This window comes from Peromyscus maniculatus, chromosome 1 (assembly GCF_049852395.1).
Source record: "Peromyscus maniculatus bairdii isolate BWxNUB_F1_BW_parent chromosome 1, HU_Pman_BW_mat_3.1, whole genome shotgun sequence".
NCBI classification, from domain to species: Eukaryota; Metazoa; Chordata; class Mammalia; order Rodentia; family Cricetidae; genus Peromyscus; species Peromyscus maniculatus.
In genome coordinates, this window is record NC_134852.1 from 209,794,590 (window position 1) to 209,814,457 (window position 19,868).

Consider the following 19,868-nt stretch of genomic DNA (forward strand, 5'->3'; position numbering starts at 1 on the left):
TGATTGTGGGAGAGTAGGTAGGAAATATCATGATATACTTTGATTAATATTATTGCAGCTATATAATATGCACAAATAAATGGGCTTAACTTGTGGGTTCTTATTTAAATTTGGTAAATTTGCAGTCATTACTGTTATTTATTTCAGTGTTTGCCTTGTCCCAGATCTAACCAGTGTCTTGCCCCACAAGCGGCCTCCTGTGCTCATGCCATTTTTAGATTACTTCCTTTTCACACCAGAGTATTTCTAGTTCCTCCTGCACTTTCATAACCCATCCCAGTTACCGTATCTTTAAGGAGCTCATGATTCCTAAGCTACCTTTGTTTTTAATGTAGCCCCTCTCAAAGATGTAAACAATTACTGAGGCTAGTCTTTCCAGCTGCCTCCACCCTGAGTTACAGTGTTCATTTGAAGGGAGGAGGACTCATTTGTTACTCCTTTATATTTCATTTTAGCCCCCTTGCCATCTTCATTGCCGGTGTGTGTGTGTGTGTGTGTGTGTGTGTGTGTGTGTGTGTTTGTGTGTGTGTGTGTGTGTGTGTGTGTGTGTGTGTGTGTGTGAGAGAGAGAGAGAGAGAGAGAGAGAGAGAGAGAGAGAGAGAGAGAGAGAGAGAGAGAGGAGAGAGAAGAGAGAGAGAAACGTGCTTTTCACAGTGAGAACTGCACGGAAAGGCTTGCCATTCATGCCCCTGTTTCTTCACCTTCTTCCACCGTATCCTTTGTCTCATTTCTTGTTACCTTTCCTCTTGAACAGGAAGTGCTACACTTCAGACATTTTGTGTATAATATTTCACAGTGTGTGTACTGTGTGTTGGCTCTCAGGTTGTTACACAGTAGTTATAATGAATCATTTTCTGGAGGGCTAAGTTTTCATGTGATGATGGGCTATCTTAAGGGTCATTTCCTAGAAATGAGACTGTGAAAGTCTTTGTTGCATGTTTCTAAATTCCCAGTCCTAGGGCCGTGCTCACTTGCATTCCTGCCAGGGCCATGCTCGCTTGCATTCCTGTTAGCAGAAAGAGAGAGAGCGTTTGTGTGTCCCTCCTGCTGCTTCAGCAGAGCGTTTTAACTTGACCTGTCTAAACGTCATCCCGTGTGTCTAATGTGCATGCTATCATACATGTCGTTTTCTCTGTCAGTTGATAACTGGCTAGTGTTTGATATATAAAGGCTATTTTCATATTAATTTTATGTTCAAAATTTCTAAGTCTTTTTAATTGTCACAGATTTTTGGGTATACTAATTATATCATGTGTATGCAAATGTTGTCCAGTTCTTGTGTCTTTGATTCTCTTGTGTAATTACGTTTGCCATCTCCCTGTCAGTACCTCAACTCTTTGTCAAGTACAGTAGAGCCAGCAGGGCTCTTTCCTTGTGCCTTATGCTTGTAGTATTTCTTCATTCAGAGACTCATTTTGAGACTAGATTATATTTATTTAATCAGTTACTTTGTGTGAATTATAAATATGTTAAAACATATCTCTGTTACTTCCAGAAGGTTAATATTGTCAGCTTGACAGGATGTAGGATTATCTGGGAGACAAGTCTCTGGACCTGCCTGAGGGGTTGTCCTTATCAGAATGATTGAAGTGTGAAAACCCACCTCAACTCTGAGGGGCAGCATCCACATTGTGGGGTTCCTGGACCGAATAAAAAGGAGAAAGCTTGCAGCGTACTGCTGGTATTCAATGCTCTTTGCTTCCTGGCTGTAGATGCCTCATACTCCTGCCACCAGACTTTGCTGCTATGACAGACTGTACCCTCAAACTGTGAATCAGAATAGACCCTCCTTTCGAGTTTCTTCTTGTTGAGTATTTTGTTAAAGCAATGAGAAAGGCAGCTAATACACCTAATTGTTAAGTCTTTCTACTTTACCTCCCCAACATAAAAATAACAAGGAAAGCAAATACAGCTGTATTGACCCTGCATTTCATACTACTACTAGACAGAGAATATCATGGCCTTCACATCACATGTGCATTAAGAAATAAACTACATTCTAATTCAAGGTGTTGCTGATGCAAGCTAAGGACAGGGACAGAGGAGACTTAACAAGCACCAGAAGAAAAAGTAGAAGGACTTGGTGAACACAAAACAAACTGTGGGTTTGTTTGTTTGTTTTGTTTGTTTGTGGGTTTTTTGCTTTGTTTGTTTGCTTGCTTGTTTTGCCTTATTGGTTTTCTGTTTTTATATTCATTTTGTTTTGTTTGTTGTTTTGGGGTGGGTTTTTTGTCTGTTTTTTTGAGAAAGAAAGAACATGAAGTTGGATGGGTAGGGAAACAGGGAGTTGGGGAAAAGGACAAACTAAAAATACATTGTATGAAAATGTTTTAAATAAAGTTAAAGAAAAAATGCAACAGTTTTTAAAGAAGGAAGTGGAACAGTTCTGAAGACTCAGACAAAACACAAACAGCATAGTCCCTCTGTCCCTAGTAAGAAATGCCCCAATACAAAGTTCGAAATAGTTAACCCAGACGTGAATATCCTAGTCTGCGACAGCTCTTAGTGTTCAGGAAGGGTGAGAGCGGAAAGCCTGGAAAGTGTTGCTTTAGGGTGAGCGTCTGTGCAGGGTGCGGCTCCCTCGGATGATCCCAAAAGGAAAGAAGGGCACAAAAGGGAGAGTTTAGGACCCAGTGCAAACGAAGGAGGATTAGACACAGGAACTCCTCCACAAGTGATGGCCATAAGTGAAACTGCACAGAAAACAGCTGTCAGAAGAGGGCGCTCTCAAGCTAGGAACCTTGTTCACAAAAAAGATAAAGGTAATCCCGTCCATGTCAGAGGACAGGAAAGAGGATGTGTGGAGATTCTCAAGTCACACCCTGACAGCTGCAGTGCCGCCCCCTGGAGTAATACCTTCCTTCACACAGCATTCAAGACAACTGGAAACCAACCTGGACCAGAAACATTAAAAACAAAGAAAGAAAAAGAAGAAATGGGTATTGATTGAATTCAGGAAACAAAAATTCAAGATTATATTAGAAATGAAATCTGAACTCTGAGCTGTCCGAGGGAGGATACGTTCATGCGGTAATGGGGTTGGTGACAGTGAAGGGGAGCAAGGGTGGGGCTCTGGGGATGAGGGTAAGCTGACCACCCGCGGGTAAAACAGTGTGGGCAGCACCCGAGGGAGCGGGGAGACAGCAAAACAGCCACCCCAAACTAACACCTGAAACGAGAACAGAAGGAAATTGAATATGAAAGAAAAAAAAAGAATTGACTCTTCATCTTAAAAGGGCCTATCAGGTACTAGGGAATATTAACCCAGAAAAGTGCTAGAAACACCTTAATGAAACTTAAGCTTTACACACACACACACACACACACACACACACACACACACACACACACACACACACACACACACAAATCTTAAGAGCTCCAGACAAAACCATGTGCATTGAACTGGTTGGAATTGTCCCCATTGTAAAGCCAGGCTACCGTAGAGCAACATTCCAACACTCTGAAGGAGTACAAACCAAGGATATTGTATCCATTTGCCTTTCCAGCATCAGGGCTGTAATAAGCTGGGGAAGTTCAGGATTCGGAGGATAGGTACACATGTACCATTGCTTTCGTCCAATTCTGGGTGAGGAGGAAAACGGCCGTGGTTGGATGAAGATGTCATACATGAAGATGCAGAGCTGAGATCACACCAACAGTGTAGGTAGAGGTTTGTGTGATGGCATCGTTTGTTCTGACAAACCAGAACCACTTGAGGTACCAAAGAAAGGAGGATTTTGTCAGGGCTGACCTACATACTTGCAGAGCTGGCTGGCCAGTCTCCACGGGGCTGTTGCTTCTGTCTGGTATCTCAATGGCAGATGGAGCTGTGGGTCCCGAAAGACAGAGGGAAGGAGGACACGCTAGAACCTCGTAGGTTCTGATTTAGTAATGAGTAACTAGCAGGTGCCCTTTATCACACATGCGGTAGAGAAGCCAGGGTGGGGCTGCAGGCCCTGTGTCTCATACACAGGATATCGTCCAACCTTCTCCTGTAACTAGATGACCCCATGCACGCTGCACATTTGTTCTTGTGAGTCTATGGATGGTGTGTGTGTGTTAGGTTACATCTTTATGTTCCCCAGTTCTTGTGAGTCTATGGATGGTGTGTATTATTAGGTTACATCTTTGTGTTCCTCAGTTATGTGAGTCTATGGATGGTGTGTGTGTGTGTGTATTAGGTTACATTTTTGTGTAGATGTAACCAACCGTCTTATTAAATAAGAAACACAGAACCAATGCAAAGAACAAAGCCAAGAGATCAGAGCTAAGAGCCTTACCTGCCTGCTGCAGCTAGCCTCTTCAGCCAAGAGACCTCTCCGAAAGAGGTCTTTATATAGTCTTCCTGTGTGTTTGTCTTTATATAGTCTTTCTATTCTGCCTTCTCATTGGTTGTAAACCCAAAAACATGACTGCCTCGTCTGTAGAGACTTCCAGGTCTTCTATGGTTGGTATTGAAATTAAAGGCGTGTGTCACGAACGCCCAGCTCTGCTATGGCTTCCTATTAGCTCTGACCCCCGGCAACTTTATTTATTAACATACAATTAAAATCACATTTCAGTACAAATAAAATACCACCATATCCCCCCCCGCCCCCCGCCGCCCTTTTTTTTTTCAAAGAAGAAAGCTAAGAGATCAGTTCCTCAGTTCTTGTGAGTCTATGGATGGTGTGTGTGTATTAGGTTACATCCTTATGTTTCTCAGCATGATGGATTTTCTTTGCAGTTCAATTTTGCTGATTTCTTTTGAAATTTAAAGAAGTTAATCTTTTTAATTTAAAAAAAGAGTGGTTAAATTAGGTGAGATTTCACTGTATACTGAGTACTGTGTTGAATTTCCTACATAGATTATCTCTTAATTCACTTAACCTAAGAAAACAATAAAGGGTAAATAATTTGGCGAAAGTATCAAGTCTTCCCACTTTGCCCCTCCCCAATCCCACCCCTGTCCAGTTCCCGGGCAACCGTTGTGCCCCCCCCCCATTTTTTTTAAAGCTGATACAAGATGTCTTTTGGGTGTTTGATCCCTGGTTTTCAGTATTGGGTAATGATCTACCAGGACATGTTTTCTTCCGATTGGGTCTGAGGTGGTGTGCTGACCTTGAATTCTGTAGACTTGTGCTTGGAGTTGAAGATTAGGCGTTATCAAATGTTTGTTTTGTCCGGTTTCTTCTCTTTCCTTTTGGATTCTTGCAACTCCTTTGGTTTTCTGAACAGATCCCAAGTTGCCTGAAGAAGTGGTCTTCACTCCATCTTTCCTGGATTCCTTCCTAAGCTGTCTGTAGTCTCCTGGTCTTTCCTTTGCTTCTGTTTGCCAGTGATCTCATTCAGTTTATTTGTTACAAATAGGTATTTTCAACTCTTGCTTGTTTTTCAAGACAGGGTTTCTTTGAGTACTCTTGGCTGTCCTGGATCTTGCTGTAGACCAGGCTGGCCTTAAACTCACAGAGATCCTCCTGCTTCTGTCTGTGGAGAGCTGGGATTAAAGGTCTGCACCATGGCCTCCGGCTTTCAGCTCTAACATTTTTATTTAGTCTTTCTTTTACAGCCTTATCTCTCTGTTTATGTTTCCTATCTGTTCATTCATTTCATTTGAGTTTTTCTTTTACCTTGTGGAATACAATTCCATAGCAGACTGTAGTCTCTGCTAACTCAAATCATTCTATTTTGGCATCAGTATCTCATTTGTTTTTTATTTCCTTTGATGATAAATCACTGTCCTTCTTTATGGTGTTTGCTTGAGGCAGGATCTCACCGTAGCTCTGGATGACAAGGAACTGGCTTACCATTCTTTGTGAAGCAGTAGTTTGGGGTTGTACCTGAGACATTGGAATTTTGTGATATGTGGAACTCGGATCCTGTTGAAGTCCTGACAGATATTTTAGCTTTGTTTAGTAGACATTCAGCCCAGTTACTTTTGATAATAAGTTCTCATCTTTTTAAAAAGATATTTATTTTTATTTTGTGCATTTGAGTATATGTATGTGCACCACATGCATGCAGTACTTGCAAGGCCAGAGAAGAGTGCTGAATATTTTGAACCCAGAGTTACAGATGGTTTTGAGCCACGATCTGAGTGCCAGGCAGCCAAACTGTGTCTGTGAAAGAAGCAAGTTCCTAACCACTGAGCCACCCCAGCCCCTCTGCTCTTCCTTAGCTGCCTTTTCTGTCCAGGCAGGAATTCAGTTCCCAGTGCTCAGCATTTGTTGTGCTTTACCGGTCTTCCTTCGTTGTGTGTGTGTGTGTGTGTGTGTGTGTGTGTGTGTGTGTGTGTGTGTGTGTGTGTGTGTGTGTGTGTAGTTCAGTGAGTCCCCACACTCTTCAGCTTCGCTGCTGCTCTGCCCAGAAGGCAGTGGGTTTGAGTTGGAGTGTTAGCTGCCCATGGGCTTCACTTCTGGCCGCTAACCCTGGACTCCTGACCTGCTCTGCTGTCTGCCCTGTGGCCGACTTTACCTGAAAAGCAGAGTTCTAATGCTGAATGTGGGTCTAGACCGACGTGTTTGTAAGTAGAGATCAAGGTTTCTGAGATTTAGAGCTTTTAATTTTATATTCACATGTTTAAATATAATTAAATGTACTGTGTAGTTCTTTCTGGAGCTGATTATTTATATTAATGACCAGACTAATGTGTGGGTGATGTTTTTAAGATTTCATAATGTCTAACATACACGTTCCCTTTTCAGATGGTCTTCTGATTGTCGGTGTTCACTCAGCTAAGTTTCCAAATGAAAAGGTCCTGGACAATATCAAGAGTGCTGTCCTTCGATACGACATCACCCACCCTGTGGTTAACGACGCAGACGCCAGCCTCTGGCAGGAGCTTGAAGTCTCCTGCTGGCCAACACTGGTCATACTGGGACCTCGTGGAAACATGCTGTTTTCTTTGATTGGAGAGGGACACAAAGATAAACTATTTTCATATACTTCTATCACTTTAAAGTATTACAAAGACAGGGGACAGATCAGAGATGGAAAAATCGGAATAAAACTCTTCAAAGAGTCTCTGCCACCGTCACCATTGCTGTTCCCTGGCAAAGTAGCAGCAGACCACGCTACCGGTAGACTGGTGGTAGCAGACACTGGGCACCATAGAATCTTGGTCATTCAGAAAAATGGACACATTCAGTACAGCATTGGAGGTGAGGTTTGCTTCTAACATGGTATGTAATATATTTTTCAGTTTAAAAATAGTGCAAGTAAATATACAAAAGCAGCTTGAATTGGCTTGTGACTTTATCACCGAGTTATTTTGTTATTTCGTCTGTGGTATCTGAGTTAACCTCCCTTTCCTTTTCAGAACAAACAAAACCCAGAAGCTCCATGTCAAAAGGAGGAAATCATTAAGTTATATAGTTTTTAGGTATATTTGTGTTTTCCATCCTGTTTTTTTAAATAAAAATGTCACATTTATTTGTTCGTGGAAATATGCCAAAATTTTAGTTCAGTGACATTTTAAATGGAAGTTTCATGTTTTCTTTTCTAACAAAACATCTCCATATAGTTTTCAAGACAAGAACTCAGGACAGTGACCAAGAAACTTGGTATTTAGATTATAAAATAACCAGGCTAGGGTTTGTACATAATTTTACTTTTCTCTTGTTTCATCCTTAAGAACATCTGGATCCCTGCCCTTTCCAGGAGAGCACAGGCCATCCTGTTCTATACCTCCCTGCCTTAGATGAGAATGGGCCTCTGCTTGCCATATGCGAGATTAGTGAACTCTCCTAAGTACGTTCAGACTAACCCGCTTATCTGGGCTGGCCTGCCACAACAAATTAGTCAGAGGGGAAGGAGTCGTGTCCTCACAGCCAGTCCCATCCCTAGCATAGGAAGTAGATCAGCTGTGTTCCTCAGCCGTGGCTTGTTATAGTGTGCCAAGATAGTCTCATCTCTGTGTCATTGCTTGCTATTTTATTCGAGTATGTGTTGTTTTGTGGGGCTGTTTTTATTTGTGCTACTTGGTATTTTCACTTGTAACAGACAGTTATGAGAATTGTTACTTGAAAAATGTCTTGAATTTTACTGGTCTTTGTGGGTCTTGGTGTGTGTGGTATATGTACATGCTCATGTGAGTCTGCTTGCTGACACATGTGCATGCACAGAGGCAGAGGTTGATGCTGTGTGTCTTCCTCGATTGCTCCCTGCCTTACCTTCTGAAGCAGGGTCTCCCAGGGAACCTGCAGCACATAGGCTTGAGCAGGCTTGCTGACCTGAACTCCAGAGGTGTGCTTGCTTTGACTTCTAGCCCCACCACTCTGTGCTGCTGCTGCTGCTGTTGTTTTTAGACAGGGCCTAACTGTGAAGTCCTGGGTGGCCTGGAACTCTTTTTGTAGACCAGATTGGCCTCAGCTCACATGGATCCGCCTTCTTGGATTAAGGGCATGTATTGCCATGGGCAGCTTTTTGTGTATGTTGGCAATCCACGCTCAGATCCTCATGGTTATACCACAGGCACATTACCAACTGAGCCATCTTCCCACCCAGACTTCAATATAACATTCAAAATGGTGTGGGTAAGTGCTCGTCTTTCTTCACACAGGGTCTCACTCTGCACCCTGCTTGGCCTGGAACTCTAGGTAGCTCAGTCTGCTCTGGAACTCACAGAGATCCACCTGCCTCTGCCTCTTAAGCCAGGAATAAAGTCATGTGCCACCACACCCAGCCCAACAATGTTCTTTGTTAACAGAAAACATCAGCAAATGGTATTCTCAGATGTGCCTCAGACTGCTGCTGTGTCTTGACATGCTCTTTAACTAGGTGGTCTTAGACAGGGTCTCTGTCTCTAGACTGTGTCCCAGACTCACCTGGAATTCACAGCAGTCCTCCTGCCTCCAGTTTGCTAAGATGTACAAGCATAAGCTGCCACACCTACCTAATATTATTTCTTACATTTATATATTTATTGAGTGTTTTGGAGTAGAAGGGTGCTTGTGTCTCTCCATAGAGGCCACGGGACAGCTCATAGGTATCGATTCTCTCTTTCCACAGTGTGGGTCAGAGGGTCAGACTCAGGTTGTCTGGCTTGAGAGAAAGCTCTTTGAGTTGTGAAGCCAACTGGCCAGCCCCAGCTAAGTTTTTTGTTTGTTTGTTTTTGTTTTTCGAGACATGGTTTCTCTGTGTAGTTTTGGTGCCTGTCCTGGATCTTGCTCTGAAGACCAGGTTGGCCTTGAACTCACAGAGATCCGCCTGCCTCTGCCTCCTAAGTGCTGGGATTAAAGGCAAGCGCTACCGCCACCCGGCTCCCAGCTAAGTTTTTAAAATGAATTCTTTGGTCACATGTCATCAAGAACTCCTGGTTTCATGTGACTAACCCATTTTGTCAGTGGTGGTATTGTCAGGTTTCGTGGGCACTTTGCTCTGGCAGTGTCTCATGGATCTTCAGAAGGTTGCAGTGCTCGGTACTTCAGATCTGAACTGACCAGAGAGCTCTTCCCCCATGTCTTGTTTTTTTCTGTAAAACTCTTTAAGTCAACAACAATAGTTGTATTAATAGTAATGGTGGCAAGCCACATGCCTGGCTTCATTCTGAGCACACTGCCTACATTTCCTTATTTTTCTCTCCTGAGTGCCATGAATCTGGGTGTTATTAGTTCTGTTTTACAGAAAGCTCATACCCAGACCACCAGCTCGAGAAAGTGAGCGCCGGGAGTTAATGGGACTTGTTCGTTCCCCAGCCACCAAGTACACTAGCTCTCTGCCAGCTGTGCATGGCAGTGGAAGTCTGCAGAGCAGTGTGTGACCTGACCTAGAGCCTTGGGGAAGTTGTGTGTTCCCCTGTCACACTGCCCCTCCTTGGAGCTGTGGTGTTCCAGAACTGGAGAGTGTTAGACGACTTCAGGACCGTGGACCGGGGTAGGGAGGAGTGTCCCCTGGGCTTCTTGACTCCTGGGGAGACAGGGAGGCGCTCACGGTGGAGTGCTGTTCACAGCAGTTTGGAGTGTAGATATAGTTTCATTTATTATCAAAGGAGTCTATTGTCCAAATTGTTTTTGAAAAAAGTCATCCCTTTGGGGGCTAGAGAGATGGCCCAATGGTTAATAGCACTTATGCTTGCCGAAGGCCTGGGTTCCATTTCCAGCACCCACATGGCAATTCACAGCCATCTGTAACTGCAGTTCCAGGAGATCTGAACTCTTCTGACCTTCATGTGGGTACCAGGCACGCACATGGTGTTTATACATACATGCAGGCAAACACACACGCACACACATATACATAAATATGTTTTAATCCTCCTTTAGCTGCTGAAAGGTTAAAGTTATTTTTAACTTTCTAGTCTAGGTAGCAGGTATTTAAAATGCTTTTAAAACTATTTTCTTCTGCTGTATGCTACCCAGCATAGACATAGAGAAATAGAGGAAAATAGTGAACATCTTCATTTTCAAATTTTAATTTAGTGTATGATGTTTTGCCTGCACGTTTGTCTGTGCACTGCGTGTGTGCCGTGCCCTCTAAGGCCAGAGGAGGGCATCGTATGCCCGGGACTGGTGTTACAGCTAGTTGTGAGCTGTCGTGTGGGTGCTGGGGTTGAATCCTGTCCTCTGGAAGAGCAGCTAGCACTCTTAACTGCTGAGCCAGCTCTCCAGCCTCACATTTTCATTTTTAGATAGAAATACTGAAATGCTGTGTTGTTTATTTTTAAAAATTCCAGCATTAAAGGCAGGTTTTTAAATTATGTATTTGGAGGATATTACTTAGAAGTAATGTGAAAAAAAATATCTTGTCTTTTAGGACCTAATCCTGGAAGAAAAGACGGAATGTTTTCAGAGTCATCTTTTAATTCTCCACAGGGTGTAGCTATCGTGAATAATGCTATCTATGTGGCCGACACTGAAAACCACCTTATAAGAAAGGTAATTTTCCATTTTAAGTTACAATTTTAATAGTCCTAGTCAAGAAACCCTGATGATTATCAGGAGTCCAGGGTTATCCTTGGTTATGCTACAAGCTGGAGGGCAGGCTGGGCTCCATGAGACCCTGTGTTAAGGAAGAAGGAAGATGGGGGGAGGAGGAGAGGAAGAAGTATATTATGGTTTCAAAAGATTCTCCATCAGTAGACTCTTACTCAAATTTGGACTGCAAAGACTATTTCCAGAGAAGTTTTGCAGGTTTTATTTATTCTGTATTAGTCACAGGAATAATATGACTGTCAATTTCCATTATAGATAAACCCAGTTATTTTAAATACTTCCTACCTGTAGTGGTTTTGGCTATCTATATAGTCTATTGTAAATTTGGAAAATAACTAATCAAAGTGCCTGTGATCTATCTTGTTAGGTAAACACAGTGCTTGTGATAATTCACTTTCATTCAACACTGACGTTTATCCTCATTCAGTTGGCAGAGCTGGCACCTAATACACACATAATAGCACATACACATCTGGACTGTAATGATGTCCACTGTGATGTATAGCTTGATAGAAGCAATGTATTTTCTCTGCTGCTGAATAGAACTTGGCCTGTTAAAATGTTCAGTAGATATTTGTTAAGTTTATTAACAAATTATATGTGTGTGTATGTATGTATATATTTAATGAAGCATTTTTATATATTTTTATAAATATATATTCTTACTTAAAGAACTATAGTGGATATTTTTTTTTTTTAAGTCTTGAAAACTTCCTAGACAGTTGAATACGCTAATATATTATTGAGGGTAGTTAGGGGGAATATTTATTTGATCAAGAAGTACTTTTTTTAGGCAACGCTTCATTAATATCATTGTGTATAGGTTACAGAAAGTGATGTGGTTTTAATTACCGAGCTCTTAATGGTGCATTCTTGTGAATAATTTTCTTGGGGAGTTACTTCTATAGTTCTGTCATAGATGTCTGATTGTTCTCTGAGGTAATAGACAACTGGTCGGAGCATCACAAATACATGCCCTCTATCACTCATGCCCCATTCTCCTGCTTCACTACTGGATCTTCCGGTATTGGACAAGGCGCTTCATTCAAATGCCTGTTTATTGAAGTAGTGTAATCATAGAAATACTGGATTTCCTAACGTCAGTGTCCATTCTGTGTGACATGACTCAGTGTCTGTGAAGACAGGAAACAGAATTGCCTTTCTTTTTTCACAGAAATAGTTACTGTATTTTACTTGAAGACCTTGTTTGCAGATGTCTGAGCTCATTATCCTCTTACATTCAGACACACAAACATCATTGTCTCACCCTTCTTTTGTCTAGAATCATTCTTATTAACTTATAGGGTTGTTTTGGTTTGGTTTGGTTTTTGAGACAAAGTTTCTCTATGTAGCTGTAGCTGTCCTGGAACACAGCCTGGAGGCCAGGCTGGCCTGGAACTCACAGAGACCCACCTGCCTCTGCCTCCCGAGTGCTGGGATTAAAGCTGTGTGACACCACTGCTGGCCAATTTATAGCTTATGTCCCCTTTCTGCCCTTCCCTTGCCATTCACGGACATGAGCAAACCATAGATAACCGTTTTGATATGCTTATCTGCATGTGACCCTGAAAAACATCAGTGACCTATGCACATGATTATCTTGATGACTTTATTGTGACACTATCAGAAAAGTCACCCATGTAAGTATAAAACTCACAAGTTTTAAATCAGTTTTACAGGTTTTGCAATCATAACTTTAAATTGCTTTTAGAATATTTCAGCTCCCAATTAAGAATTGTCACACAAAGATAATCACCATTCCCAGCTCGAGGCAATCAACTTTCTGTCTATTGATAGGCCCTTACTGAACCTTTCACACAAATAGAATCCAGCAATAGATGGTTTCTTCTTCAGTCTTGCTTGATGTTTTAAGGTTCATCCATGAGGTGTATGTTGGTAATTCATTCCCTTCTATTACTAGGAAATGAGAGGGACTAATTGTGTACATAACATGCATTGAATAAAAGCTTACTGAATTTCTTATAGATTGACCTAGAAGCTGAGACGGTGAGCACCATAGCTGGTGTTGGCGTTCAAGGGACAGATACAGAGGGGGGACAGAGAGGGGAGAAGCAGCCCATCAGCTCCCCTTGGGACGTCGTGGTTGGAACCTCAGGTACGAGAGCTCAGCAGCCGATGCCAGCAAATTCTGCTACTAAAAATAAGATCTGGTCTTTACAAACTTCTTTTCTGCTAGGCAGTGGTGGCACACACCTTTAACCTCAGCACTTGGGAGGCAGAGGCAGGCAGATCTCATGAGTTCAAGGCCAGCCTGGGCTACAGAGCCAGTTCTAGGACAGCCATGGATACACAGAGAAACCCTGTCTTGGAAAAAAAAAAAATCTAATTTTTTTAATTAAAAATATTCTTGAAATGTTTAGATTAATTATGTAGCTTGTTTTATATACTTGTACTTATGGCTTGGAGCTTGCTGATATGCAAAGCCAAGGCAGCCATAAGATACACAAATAGAATGCCTGTTTTATATAACATTACATTATACTTTACAAAAAAGAAGAATGGCTGGTTAGCTGGCTTACTCTGGGGTCAGGCTCAGTACACACTTAAGTTCTAATTTAAAGAATTTTATTTAATCTGCATCTTCCAACTGATGTAGTTCTAAATATTCTTAAATTGATAGGATTCTAGTTTCAGAAACTACAGAGATTCTCTAAATAAGGGATTATCACTTAATAATGTGTTTGCTTACTTCAGTTGAAAAAGAAACTGAGATATCAAAGAGGAAGCTGACTTATCTTTTTCATTTAAAAAAAAAAATTCCTGAATACTGAAATAGGATAGCATCTTTTGAGTGATTAAAAATATTGCCCTAATGAGTTAGACAGATGCTGATCATAAATGAGACATATATTGTCTTTGTGGTCTGTATTAGCCACAAAGTATATCAACATACTAGAAGAAGCACCAGTCTTCCTGTCCTTGGCCCTCAGCAGTGATGAGATGGTTGCTATCTACATGTCTGATAGCAGACAGAGAGAGAGTGGAATCATCGGAACTAGAATTTGAAATCCAATGGTTCGTGTGATCTTGCTGGCTTATTTGAATGCCTTTGTGCTGAGAATTCTTGCTTTGCTATGCTAGCACCATCTCTCAAGAAAGGTAAAACTCTATGCTTTATATATACGATTTAATGATTTAGTTACTGGTGTTTGTATTTGCCACTTTTTATGTCTTCTGTATCAATTAGTAATTATCACAATGATGCTATGTTAGGTAGAGTCATCACACCTAATCCCTTATTTGAGTCAACTTAGCCTGAGCCAACTTGAACTTGTCTCAGGTTGTGTCTTGAGTCTATATCTGGTTTGTGTGGTCTATGTAGCTTTTTTTTTTTTTTTTTTTTTTTTGACAGAAGGGAAAAAACCCAAGAGGATAAGCTGTATCATACGTATTGTAAGACTGTGCTCATAGTCTATCTACTTGCCTACTGTTACTAGAACAAAGCGTGGGAATTGAGACTTGGCATGCATTAAGTGTGCTTGCTGCTCTTCTGGCGGACCTGTGTTTGGTTTTCAGCACTCATGTTGAGTGGTTCAAAACCACCTATAACTCTAGCTCCAGGGCATCTAAAAGTAAAACAGAAACACAAGGCACACAAGCGAGTTTTAAATCAGAAAACAGGGATGTATACTTTGCCACCACGAGGCTGTCTTTGGAAAGGATGTAGATACAGAAATGTTCAACTTATATCATGTCTATCAGAATTTGCATTGCTTAAAATTACAGTGTACTTTACTAAGTTAGATTTACATAATGGCCAAGCAATATTTTAAGTTTTATCCTAAAAGCTTTTCAGTTGTACTTTGTAGTGTCGTGTTGCTGGTTGTTTATCTTGGTATTAAGAGTATGCCCATTTTTGTGCTGTAAGAAAAATTGTAACTATTGACAGATATTTTGTTAGGTTCTAAGTCAAGTGATAATGCATTTGAGACATGCATTTTTATTAATCCTAGTTTTCAAGTCCTGCTTTAGTTCAGCTCATAGTTCTACATATAACTTAGTTCTGAAAACATCTTGTGGCGGTTTGAATGAGAATGGCTCCATAGGCTCACACTTGAGTGCCTGATCCCTTGTTGGTGGAACTGTTTGGGAAGGATGAGGAGGTGTGGCCTTGTTGGAGGAGGTGTCACTGGGGGGTGGGCTTTGAGGTTTTAAAAGCCCACACCCTTCCCAGTTAGTGCTTTCTCTGCCTCCTGCTTATGGATCCAATTTAAGCTCTTAGCTACTACTGATCCAGCACCATGCCTGCCTGCCTACTGCTGTGTACCTTGCTATGATGGTCATGAACTTTGACCTTCCGAAACTGTACGCAAGTACCCAATAAACTATCTTTATATTACCTTGGTCATGTGTCTCTTCACAGCAATAGAAAAGTAACGAAGACGTATCTTTACTCCAGAAAATGGACAAGAGAAGTAGTCTAAAAGCACTTAAGCATTTGCTAGCTCAGAAAGTGTGGTTTGAAAGCTGTCTGAAGGACCTCCCTCAGTGGCCATGCTAGTTCATAAGTTGTCTATGGACCAACTAATCGAGGTGTATATATCAAGTCACTGCTGGGTAGGCTTTATAAAATGTCTATAAATTACTGGGTGACCCCGATTCTCATAAGACTTTCAGAGTGGCATGTTACTCCCAAAACATTTAATAACTAAAGTTTTGAATTACTTTAAAGTCCTAACCTATATTAATGTATAATTCTTTGATAACTGGATCATAGGATGAATTGTTCTTACTAAATTACATATTTGCTTGATGTCACTTAAAATATGTCCACAATAAACATAAGGTATTCATTTATATTTATATGTACATATTTATTTCATATTAGCTCAAAATACAGCCCCATGGGGGACTTTATAATGTTCTAGTTTTTTACTTACAAATGACATCTGATTGTGTACTGGAGAATTTTTGTCTAGATCTTTGTGAAATGGATAGCTATACTATTTTCCAAAGATCAGGTTGTTTATGTTGTTTCCAGATTGAATTTACACTCCAGAATGTTTTGACTGCCATTCTTGTTTGTGTTGTCGGATTGATCACTAGGGAAGTTAGAGACAAATTTACCCTCTGCGAAGGTGACGGCGTCACCTCACGTTGAGACACACCTTTCTTTTGTATCCTTATTGGTCTTTTTCTTACCTGTCTTAAGTTTCATCTCGTTAAGATTGTTTCTCTGTAAACTCCAAGGATCATCTGTGAAACACAAGTAGATGAAAGTTAGTAGACTTCCTCTTGGCTGAATTGAGCATAATTGTTGGGCTGGATCAGTGGTTCCTTTGTAGTACGAGACCCTTCATACAGCCCCTCATGTTGTGGGAATCTCAACCATAAGATCAATTTGTTGCTACTTCATAACTGTAATTTGGCTACTGTTAGGAATCTTAATGTAAATATCTGATATGTGACCCCAAAGGGGTCATGACCCAAATTGCTGATCTAGACAGACCTAAATAGACCAAAAAAAAAAAAAAAAAATTATAATGATGAGTCATAACACAATTATAAGTATTTTTATTTTAAGAAATATAAATGCATTTCAAAGTCAGTTTCTCCTTTTTGTTGTTAGTTCTGGGTTTGTTTGGGGTTTTTTGGTTTTTTTTTTTTTGGTTTTTTTTTTTGAGACAGGGTTTCTCTGTGTAGCTTTTCGCCTTTCCTGGAACTCAATTGGTAGCCCAGGCTGGCCTCGAACTCACAGAGATCCGCCTGCCTCTGCCTCCTGAGTGCTGGGATTAAAGGCATGCGCCACCACCGCCCGGCTGTTAGGTCTGCTTTTAAAGGACTCTACTCAAACTATGAACAACCTTTGCATCCCGTTTCAGTAGCATGTGCATCTCTAAACTATAAGGCCCTGGAACTGCCCGAGCATGTTACAGTAAAAACTTGAAAGCATCAGCAGCTCCAGAAAATGGTTCTTCTTAAGCTCTTTTCTGATGTTTCAAAAAATTTATAAAACTTTCTTATATTTTATCATAATTCAGGAAAGTGGGAAGACAGAATTATCAGAAAGAAAACATGAAAAATGGGTTGCTTTGTAATGCCTTGAAATAGTAGTGCTAGGCGTGGGGCCCATCCTGGAGTATGGTTTGTAGACCAGTGAGACTCCAATGAAAAAACTAATTTTTCTTTAGCAAGCAAGCGTCAGTTCCAGATCGCTTCCTGGTTGGAGTGGGAACTCCGTGTCCACCCCCCTGTCTCAGTGCTGGGCCCCATCTGTCTTACCGTGTACAGGTCCTGTGCTCTCACTGTCTTCCTGTGTACATCAGTTCTGTGGGTCTGGAGGGCCTCGCTTCCCCTCTGGCTCTTCATGTGTTTCCTCCGCCTTCTCTCCTGCAGAGATCGCTGAGGCCTGAGGGAGGGTTTCATGAGTACGTCGTCCCATTAGGACTTGGTGGACTCCCGCTTCTCAGGTCAGACACCTCAGCTTTCGGTCCCAGTGCCTGTGCACACCCTTTCTTTTCCTTTCCCGTCCCTTCTCCTTGTTTTGGTAGCTCCTCTTGATCTGTCTGAGGATCACTAATTCTTTCCTTCCCATGTCTGTTAGCTGACGGCCCTGTTTGAAGGAGTCTCATTTTTAGTGTCATGACTTTAAAGAGGAGCCATTTCTGCTAATGCTCTTGGTTCTGGGTTTGGTCTCTGCAGAAGCCTCCCATCCTTTAGGGAGGCTGGCTCTCTCTTCTCAGTCCTTGGCAGACCTCAGTCCTTGGCAGACTAAGTCAGAGTCTCAGGACAACACTTAACAATTGAGTTCATTGGTTTTGTGCCTCACAAATGGGTGTTATGGTCATCCACAGTCCCTCTTCCTCTCCCCCTCTTCCTCTCTTCTGCTGTCCTGTTTGTCTTCTCATCACTGACTACATGTCAGTAATCTTGAAAAGGACTATAACGGCTGTGATAAGCAGTGCTGATGTCATCGTGGGGAATTAAGTCAGTTTGGGCGGAAGCTGTGCTTGGCTAGGTTTTATCATTGCCAAGGTTATTGCTTGCACAGGAGCCTTCCAGTTCCTCTAGTTGGGCTGGGTGGATGACTCTAGTTTGGTAAATGGGGTCTGGATGGTGTCATTTTTACCCCCAGGGTTCTTTCCGTCACCCAGTACCCAGGAGCCACATGGTGCTGCTCTCTGTATACTTGGCTGTCCTCGGTGCTCCAGTCTTGGGAAGAGGAGTGCTCCTCTGCCCTTCCCCCTCTACGGCTCTACTGTGCAGAAGCCCTCCACGCACAGAGCTTTCCCTAATGCCCTCCCCGGCTGTCGGTCGTTGGTCTTTTCCTGTGCCCTGGGGTGACTCTTTGCTCCTTTTCCCTGAGACTCAGGCAGCTTTATAGGAGTCTTCAGAACTGTGGAAACAGCTCTGTGCACACTACAGATTTCATAGGGGCCAGCAGGAGGGGGCTGCACACAGCAGCTTAAAATAAGGCAGAGTTTCTCAAAGCTGGACTTTGGGATTTTTTTTACATTTCTTTTTTTGAGTTTATTCCTATTTTTAAACTATTTTAATAATCTCTGTTGATAATTATGTTTTACCTTTTAAAAAACTTTTTAGACATTAGAAGGGGTAATACTAGTTCTGTGTCCTGGAGTAGAAAATGGCAGGTACATCTGAGTATCTCGTGCATGAAAATGGACCTAGATACAGTGGCTAGAGTGTCCACGGGTCAGAGGTGAATGGAGGAAGGAGGGGAGGGTCCAAGCCAGGCATCTGCGCCAACCTCACTGTTCAGACTTGTAAAGGAAGTGAGTGTGCAGGCCAAGAGCAGACGAGTTCCGGCACCCGGCAGGCTCTCCTGTGTGTGTGTGTAGTAAGTCACCTGAGCTGCACTGACCATTTAGAGAACCAGACAGCAGAGGGAGGCCACGTGGATCTTTCGGTCAGATGGGCACCAGCAGAGCAGCGCTCCTGTGAAGACAGCCTCTGAAGACTCCTGAAGTCGACAGGGAAATTTGCCTGACTCACCTGTCTAACAGTTCATCTTTCCTGTGTCACGCTTCTCTTCTTTTTGTTTGTTTGGAGTCAGGGTCTCGCATGTGTAGCACAGACTGGCCTGGAATTGGCTGTGTTTCCTAAATTCTGTGATTTTCCTGCCTCAGCTCCCTGAGTGCTGGGATCACAAGTGTGCTCCACATACCCAGCGAAAAAGACGGGCTATTCTTAGGTGTGAACAGAGTGACAAGTCAGTTTAGATGTAATTCTTGAGTCACCCTGATGGCGCCTTAGACTGATCAAATTCGTCATTTTAAATGAGGAGCCAACAGAATTTGCTAGTGAATTGTATGTGGCCCGTGAGAAAAGGTGTCAAGGAGGGTGACAGCAGGGCTTACAACCCAAGAAACACAATGGGGAGCCAGACTGTGGGTGGTGTCCCACAGTGGTGACTCTGGTGAAGAGGGCACATGATCTCTCGGGAGGTGTATATTTGTGTGGTGTTTTCTGGCACCATTACAAACATGCTCTGTCAGTCTGTGGAAAGTTCATTGTCTGATCGCATCCCTAACCTTACTTAGAATTCTAATCATTCCTTGGCAGTTTCTATATACAGTTTTGTCACCTGCTGATATTTGCAGTTTCATTTATAATATTTGCATTTTTGATTTGTTATACATGCTAGGCCTTCATATGATGTTATATAGAGGTAATGATAGGGTTTTTGTTGTTGTTTTTATCTCATTTCTGTTGGCAGGAGTGTGTTCATAGTGTTTCATCATTAAATATGATGTTTGCTATCAATTCTTAGGAAAATATTCTTTATCAAATTAAATAGATTATCTGTGGATCTTAGTTTTCTCAGAGTTTTTATGACTAGAAACATTAAAAAGTATTGAAAGACTGTATTTTCATATGTAACTTGAGAATTCTCAGCCCTGTGAGACCTAAGCATAGCTCCATTGTAAATTATCTGAGAAAAATCAAAGTGAAATCATAGATATATAATCCAAC

At 41.9% G+C, this 19,868-nt stretch overlaps 2 protein-coding genes across 2 annotated transcripts in view; one reads left to right on the forward strand and one right to left on the reverse strand.

Annotated features, from left to right (window-relative positions):
* Nrap (nebulin related anchoring protein) overlaps nt 1-19,868 on the reverse strand; it is a 358,082-nt gene that overhangs the window by 265,223 nt on the left and 72,991 nt on the right. The window lies entirely within an intron of this gene.
* Nhlrc2 (NHL repeat containing 2) overlaps nt 1-19,868 on the forward strand; it is a 58,369-nt gene that overhangs the window by 18,258 nt on the left and 20,243 nt on the right. The window contains exons 3-5 of the mRNA XM_006978437.4: nt 6,687-7,142; nt 10,735-10,856; nt 12,900-13,029. Coding sequence (XP_006978499.1) covers nt 6,687-7,142; nt 10,735-10,856; nt 12,900-13,029 — 708 coding nt within the window. The remainder of the gene's footprint in view (nt 1-6,686; nt 7,143-10,734; nt 10,857-12,899; nt 13,030-19,868) is intronic.